Genomic DNA, 8,489 nt, shown 5'->3' with positions numbered 1-8,489 from the left:
CCTGCTCTTGGTACATGTATTATGAATCGGAAAAACGTACCTAAGTTTGATAGCAAATTAAAAATAGGTGTACATCAATTTCGTAGTTGTTCAGATGGATTGTTAGCAGCAATATGGCAAGACAGTTAAGATTTTGTAGTAATTAGTAACAGTCATACGCCAATTGTTGGAGAAATTCTCGTACGCAAAAGGATGAGACAAAATTGAAAGTGTCTTGCCCAAATTCTATTATTTTTTATAACCAAATCATGGGCGGAGTAGATCTATCAGATCAGAAAATGAGTGTGTACGAATGCAGCCGTAAGTCAACGAAGTGGTGGAAAAAGGTGTTCTACAAATTATTAATGTCAGCGGTCGTAAATGCATGGATCCTCTATAATGAAGTCAATGAAAATAAAACCAGACTACTACAATTCTTGGTACCATTGGCTGAACAAATGATGGCAACAGGAATAGCAAATTGTGCAGTAAAACGCAGGAGAAACAGTGGAAGACCATCAAAGATCGCGAAAACATTAATCAATGTTGAAGACCATTTTCCTGTCGAGGTCATGACAAGACGAAGATGTGCGAGGTGTTCAATGAAAAAAAAAGAAACTAAAAAGGGCTAAGCAAATGTGTCAAATGTGCAATTTACCACTATGCAAAAACTGTTTCACATTGTACCATACTTCATAAAAATTAATTATATTATTTCGAAAATGTCAATTCATTCACCTAGTTATTATATTATGTTTTTTTGGTAAATAATAAAACGAATAAAAAAATATTATATAAAATATAATACTATTATAATGAAATTAAAATAATGTTTTTTATATTATTTCGTACTTATAAATATAAATGAAAAATTATCCCAGCTTATCCTCAACCTTTGGAATATATGTCCCACACATGCAACACTACTGTGTGACACAAATGTCCTGGCAAGAATTAACCAATGGGACACATGTGTCCCACCTCCCCTAAATGTCCACCTCAGTAGTATGTGTTTGGGGAGTTTGGCTCCATTTTTACAGGGAGATGAAAAAAAATCAAGGGAACAAATTCCCCTTACAGTGCATCCAATCTCCCTGTAATTTCAAAACAAAAATTTAAATGTTTAACCAGTTACATTATTAATTGCCAGACATGATGTTAAATAATACATAATTAATTTAAAATATTTAGTTAGTTATTAATGAACCGTTGATCAATCAAGTTGTGTTTTATTTTTTATTTTTCCGACAAATTATCTTATTGATTTTTACGATTAAATATTTTCAGTTTTATCAAAAACCATGAATTTACAGAAATTTTCAATCGATTTTCCATCTTTAGTTTATTTGGTGCGAAATAATTCATATCCAGTCTATTCAGATTCTACAACATTTTTATCGAGATTAAAATCATATAATTCTTTTCCATCCACTTCGTGTCAAAATAAATATACATTATCTGAATCTGGTTTCAGATATACAGGAGTAGGAGATATAGTTGAATGTTTTTTCTGTGGACTTGTTTTACAAAAATGGACAAATGATGACATACCGTGGGTTGAACATGCAAAATGGAATCCTAAATGTATATTTGTTTTACTATGTAAGGGAAATTAATTTATAGAAAATGTAAAAAACGAATATGTAAAAGCAGGTCATGTTTGCGATTGTAATGAGTCTAAATCATACACACATATAAATATTGGTGTTGATTTAGCAATAACTAAGATGTTGAATGTTAATATGTTATATTAAGAAATATTTGTATTACACATGACGAAAATGACACGTTTAATTAAGTTACTTAGAGTAACAACAAAAATGTTTGAAATTACTCATATCTTTTATTATTTTATATCTACGATATGCTTAAATTTATATCAAATTAAGTTATAGTAATATAAAAATATATTAAAATTACATTTTAATATTATAATTTGAACAATAATTCCGAATCGAATCAACAGTCATAAATGCTATTTTGACCACCATAATATATTCTATAGAGAATGGATTTTACTATGTACAATAATGTTAAATCAACCACATGATACTTCAAAACGACGTGCGCTAATAGGAGTAAAATTTACTGGATATCTAAATTTAGTGCAAACTTCCCGCCGCCGTGGCTGCGTAGACCAATTTTCCAAGATATTGATAATGCCGGTTTGTGTTTCATTGTTCGACGTTTGTGTGTGTGTTTGTTACATAGAGTAATGGTATATACTATATAGTACTCTATGGTTTGTTACTAAGAATAGTTTTATTATGTTTTATGTGCACGACACATAACCTCCAACCTGTGTTATTTAAAATTTCAACTCATTTCCGTCTCCACGTTCTTCTCGAGTTTCGAAATAACAACGATCTGTTAAATATTGTTGATTTGTATAAATTTATGCTATTTACACGAATATGGATTTGTTTCAAGATCAAGTACGTGTAAAATTAACTATATATTTTTAAAGAATTCAATTATTATATAGTTACACAGTGTAAATTAATGGTGTTTTGAAACGAATATTTCGCTTTCTGTAATATAGTTTCTATACCCGGATTTATTCGCACAGCAGACAACTGCAGTAACACAGCAGTCTGTTGAAGGACATTTTGAAAGTACTGAAGTCGAAGATATTTCAAATAATCTTTATACAATCCCATCTACACCTACATCGGCTACATCGGCTACATCGGCTACATCGGCTTCATCAACGTCTAAAAACTGTTCAAGTCTAAGACCATCGCCATTTGAACATAAGAAATATGGGAATTATAAACCAATGGAATGGACGATTGAAGTAAGTTTATATATTATATTGTTCAAATTCAGATAAGAATTAAATCAATTAAACATAGGTAGGTTTTAATTTAAGTAAAACTGTATAGGGTTTTATTAAGACACTTAAAAGTTAAATGTAACATAAATAAAATATTATATATGATAGGTAATTTTTACTATTATTTTACTAACAACTACCTAGGTAATTTTATATTTTGAAAAACTTTCCAAGGCTCATCTTTATTTAAACTGTATACATGCTATTTAAATACAAAAAGTAGGCACCTAACATATTTTAAGAACTATATTTTTTTTATAGACATTATTAGATTTAATACATAAAACCAATGATGGCAGATATATTTTAGCTGATGCTGAAAGAAATGATGGGTTTTTATCTGACGATTCACAGAATTTACTGACACAACTTTTGATAAATCATCTGTTTCAAGACAATAGCAAGTAAGAATATTTTTTATTATAATTAGGTAGTTGGTAGATAGTTTTTTTTATAAGGATTGGAGGTTGGAGTGTATAATATAGTTTACATAGGCGTCACACATGGGAAGCAAATGCTGCACTTGAAAGTTTTCTAAGGGCTATATATCATTTCGCTGTTAAAAAAATTAAAATAAAACAACATTCTATTTGATTATACTGTTAAGTGCTGAAATATGGTTAATTTTTGTACATAGAAACTCTGATTTCATCAGTTTGGGAATATACCTAATACTTATATATTATTTTTTAAATATGCTGTGATAATGTAAAATAAAGTATGTAAACTTTTTATTTACTATGAGATTAAAAAAAATTAGTAAAGTGATATAAGTCATATATTTAAGAATACTTAATCTTGTGCTCAATTCAAAACTTAAGTCTGCACACACCTATGGGCTTGATTATTTACTGTACTTACAGTAAAAAAGACATTTGAACCCAATATATATATAAGGTTAGATAATCATAAATTGTATTGTTTGTTATTACAGAGGAACTGATCTATTTTTTAGAAAAATTGCCAGTTTAGTTGTTGAAATATTTCCTAAAGAGCAAAATGTATAAATACCTATTATAATATTAAAATACTTCTTCTAATTACAAATTTATAAATTTATCATTATTTTTAATTAATTCTTAATAATTTAAATTAACTATTTAATTTTTAGAGTGTTTACTTTATACCAGCCAAAACAGAAGGTCCACATCAAGCACATGCTAAAGGAAAACTAATTGAACGATGGAAAAATGTGGCTAGGCGACTACGATCAGTTGGTGTCTTATCTTCTGTAAAAAAAAATTCCAACAATTTCGGTCCAGAACAGACAATTTCATTTTCTGGTAAATTACTTTGTGGTCAAATGATAAAATTAAAAAAAAATTGATTTATATTGATGACTATAATATGTTTCTTTAGTAGGTAGGTAACAATTTTTGTTTTCCTTTTCCTATACGTCATGTATCAAATTTGAATTTATTATATTAGTTTTTCATAAAACTAAGATTCCATTATTTGTATGGCAATAATTAATTTAAATACAATCCTTTTAAATACATTACGGTTAAAAAAAAAAATCAAAATACCTGTATAAATCACAATTAATATTTATGTAAAATTAAAATTTGACCAATGTTATGAAATATTTGTACTAAACAGCTAATTTCTTTTTTCTTCTTACATTCAATAATAATTTGTATCATGTCATCTAATTTTCCATTTTAAAGATTTTACAAATCCTTTAAGAAAATTATTGCTTAGTTACAATAAATTACATACTTTTTTCATTTATAGAAGATGTACATGCTGCCAAGCAATGGTTGGCAAGCGATGGATTAACAGCAAGTTTTGATCTTGTTATATCTAAGTGGCAATATACATCAGAGTTAAGAAAAAGCGAAATTTTGAATCCTAATAGTCAATGTTTATCAGACATTTTTGAATCGTGGCCTGTTCTTCAAAGTCCAAGAGGGTTTGAATTAGTATGTTCTATGTATTTTTATTTATTATAAGATAAGAACATATAAATTACATGGACTAAGACACTTTTTTTTAATAAATATTAAAAAATCTATTTTTATTTTCAGATTATTAAAGACTTTGAACTATGTTACTCAAAATCGAATGAACAATTAAAGAATTGTAATTGTTTTTTGAATAGTTGGGATATATTTACTGCTAAACTTTTAAAAATTAGGAGAAGTTCTATTAAAGATAAATATGCTCGTAATCTCTTATCAGAATTAGATTTGGCCGAACTAAATGGAAGTATGTATAACAATTTATTTTTATTAAACTCCAACTTTTTTTAAAGATTTTTCTGATCTGAAATATAAAAATATACACCACTGTAAAGTGTAAGTGTATACAATACTGTACAAAATGTGTATAAATAACTGTTAGACTAGTTTTACATGGGTACATATTTTTATGTTTTAGTAATAATTTTTATATTTTATTTGTATGTTGGTCCTATGAAATTAAATTTATCAATTAACTCTTTGTTTATTAGGACTTAATTATAATTTGTTGGGGGGGGGGGGGCTCAATTAAAAATTACAATGTTTTGTGATTATATTAATTATAATTATTAACCAAACTATGTTTTACTAAATTACTTTGATTTATATTTATTTTTTAGATGTAACTACAACAAATGCTTTGAAATTACTTTTACTTCCTTTTTTAATTCCAACCAAAACTCTAATTTGCAATACAACCCAAAATAGTTTTGCAGCTGCAGTTGAATTGGGTTTGTGTACTGTATTTACAGATTATAGTTGGGAATTTTGATCGATTATACACAAGATATCGATTTTATCATTGATAATATTGTTATATAATATTATAATGTAGATAATTATTATTGTCATATTATGGAGTATGGACGGACGTATGGTGATCACTGTTTATAGTATTTGTTATTCCCCGTCTACCAATACATCCTAGTACTTATTTCACATTTTGATTTTCGACTTCTTTGGTCATTGAGTGTAGTAGTGTACATTATTCATAAGTGCTACGTGCGACGTGCCTACTTCTATATAATACATATTATATAACAAATAGACTGTATGTATTAAATATTTTATTATTTAATCATGGATAATTTTGTTGTAAAGAACTTAAATGAACTCAACATTCCGCAAAGTATTGTTCAAGAATTTATAGGTAAGTTTCCTAAACCTAAATTAATAAACCCTAGTTTACCCTAAGACTAGATTTAATCTATATAGTTATTTGTTAGAATGTAACAAGTTAGTACTAAGTTAGGTACAGTACCTAGTAGTCTATAGTACTTATTAGAATTTATATTATAATATTATATTTTGTAGGTATATAATAGGTACACCATACACACGTGTCAGTGTGTCACCTTATATTTGTTGTAATCCTTTAGCTTATTACAAATTAACAAATATATGTCATCTCATTTTATCGGTATTGATAGATCTGTGTATTCCTACTAGGTCATCGGTAGGTAAAGTAAAATATGTTATAGGTATTGACAATTTATTTAAACATACATTTAAAGTGTACTTGGGATAACTAAATCAAATTTATAAACATCAAGATCCTCTATTATTTCCCCATTTGGTAATAATATGTCTGACCGTATCAGAAATAGACGACATTTTGTAATTAATTTTTGCTTGTTATCTACCCAAATATTATTTTGTAATGGTTAGATCAAGAAGTAGATGAAGAAGCTTTCCGATGCTTAACTGAATCTATGGTGCGAGAGCTTTGTCTACCTATGGGTCATCGAGCCAAAATAGTTAAAAGAATTTCAGAATTGAAGTCTGAGTTATCATCTAATGTCCAAGTAATAAAAGTGTACCTACTAATGTGTACCCAATTGTACCTATTAATAGTTAATACTATATTGTATGCATTAAACTGTATTATTTATTTTAGAATTCATGTAATTCTTCTTCGGAGACCTCTGTTTTTAATATTTTAACTGATGGTAATTTGAGTCATGTAAATGATATACTGAACTCCCATGAAACCTTGCAGACAAATTTGGATGATTCAAGTATCTATGCTTTATAATTTATATTCTTGTTGTGTTAAGCATTTACTATTTAATAATATAATTTAAATAAATTGTAGGTATAGAAATTATCAATCAGGATTTTTCAACGCTTGGAAACTGTATTACTGATAATAAAACTAGCCCCTGCTATACAAACAAACATTTCACCAGCTTCATTGATACTCCTGCTAGGACCAGCTTTATTGATACTCCTAGCACCAGCCAAATTGATACTCCTGCTAGGACCAGCTTTATTGATACTCCTAGCACCAGCCAAATTGATACTTCTAGCACCAGCTTTATCGATACTACAGTATGTTTTTTAAGTACCTACCTAACTAGTATATATGACTATGCATTCAAACCATTATTTTATTACTGTTAAATGTATTTTGTTACAAAATTGTTCTATGTACTAAGACACATTACAATTTTTTTTATTTTTTTGTTACAGTCATTATATACATCAATTAGTTTAAAATCTATTTTGAATAGTTATCATGAAGGCAAAATCATTTTAGATAATTATTTAAAGAATAATGAACTAAATGGATTGTTGAGAAATAAATTATCTCATATAATAGTAACGCATTTGCTCAAACAAAGTGAAGACAAGAAAATATCTACTGAAAAATTAATTGCAGTATCTTTAGAAATTTGTTCTGTATTTCCTCAAGAACATAAAGAGACATATTATACTCCTTACAAAAAAGAGGCAAATTTGGTATCGCCAGCTAGAGGAAAGTTGTGGGATAAGTATAATAATCTCAGAAAAGAAATTAGGAAAACAAACCAAAGATTGACTAAAGAGATTACTCCTGAAAATAGTTTTATACCTACCCTAGGTATAGTAAATATTATAGAATTTATTCATTAATATATTTATTAATATTAAATGTGTTATTTTTTTTTGTTAAGAATTAGCAGATGATATAATATGGCTCAAAAATAATATATCACCTTGGAGTATTGTTGAAAACAAATGGCTTAAAACATTTCAAGAGAGATATAATTATTTATTAAGCGATGATACAAATAGTTGTTATCTATCAGTCTATCCTCCATTAAAAAGTCCACTTGGATTTACATTGGTCAGTATGAATTTACTCAAAGCTAAAATTACTTAATTAATTTTTTTATGAGTTATTTTTACATATTTGATTACAGATTGATCTGTATTTTAGTCAGTTATACCCCCAAAAAACACTGATTCTTTTTACCAAATTCGAAATTTTAAAAAACAAATTATCAAATTATATAAATAGATATAATGTTAAAGGAATTGATAGTAATTTGATAGATGCGATCATAAATCCTCCAGATTCTGGTAAGTTTTAACAAATTATTATTACATAAAATATGGCTCCTATTTAAAAATTCTTGAAATGTACAATTTATTACTTGAAATTAATTTTTAATACATAAATGCTAATACTTTATAGGCATTGACACAGTTGCTGCTCTAAAAGTTCTGGTAGAATTATTTAAACCAATAAATATATCAAAAAGAACATGTACTGGATCAAAAAAAAATTTTACTAGACCATCTAAATTAGAAATTCAGCAATCATTCATTTATTATGCAAATGTATGAATTCATAATTTCATTTCTTTTTAAAACTAAATTAATTCTTTGAAATAAGTAATTATAGTTTAGTTTACTTACAGACAGTATCACAGTTGAAAGAAGTAGAC

At 27.3% G+C, this 8,489-nt stretch overlaps 3 protein-coding genes across 3 annotated transcripts; all 3 read left to right on the top strand.

Annotated features, from left to right (window-relative positions):
• The first annotated feature begins 248 nt into the window (after positions 1-248).
• LOC111041087 lies at positions 249-611 on the top strand. The gene has a single exon (XM_022325249.1). It carries the CDS (start codon positions 249-251, stop codon positions 609-611), a length of 363 nt encoding a protein of 120 aa, XP_022180941.1.
• A 375-nt stretch (positions 612-986) lies between these two features.
• Positions 987-1,611, top strand: LOC111041131 (death-associated inhibitor of apoptosis 1-like). The gene has a single exon (XM_022325302.1). It carries the CDS (start codon positions 1,281-1,283, stop codon positions 1,593-1,595), a length of 315 nt encoding a protein of 104 aa, XP_022180994.1. The 5' UTR covers positions 987-1,280; the 3' UTR covers positions 1,596-1,611.
• Positions 1,612-5,952: 4,341 nt separating this feature from the next.
• On the top strand, positions 5,953-8,483 carry LOC111041079 (the record flags this gene model as incomplete). The annotated part of the gene is made up of 8 exons (XM_022325242.1): positions 5,953-6,581; positions 6,674-6,794; positions 6,872-7,107; positions 7,249-7,639; positions 7,713-7,885; positions 7,962-8,121; positions 8,237-8,382; positions 8,463-8,483. Coding segments are annotated over exons 1-8 (1,341 nt in total), but the record flags the coding sequence as incomplete, so codon positions are not given.
• Positions 8,484-8,489: the final 6 nt, after the last annotated feature.

The sequence above is a fragment of the Myzus persicae genome, unplaced genomic scaffold (assembly GCF_001856785.1).
Source record: "Myzus persicae strain clone G006 unplaced genomic scaffold, MPER_G0061.0, whole genome shotgun sequence".
NCBI lineage: Eukaryota > Metazoa > Arthropoda > Insecta > Hemiptera > Aphididae > Myzus > Myzus persicae.
Note: the sequence above shows the minus strand (reverse complement) of the source record. Positions and strands in the feature narration are given on the sequence as shown.

What these genes read in the sequence shown, in the direction of transcription:
- LOC111041087 (XM_022325249.1), top strand. Translation starts at nt 249, where the DNA reads ATGGGCGGAGTAGATCTATCAGATCAGAAAATGAGTGTGTACGAATGC.
- LOC111041131 (XM_022325302.1), top strand. Translation starts at nt 1,281, where the DNA reads ATGAATTTACAGAAATTTTCAATCGATTTTCCATCTTTAGTTTATTTG.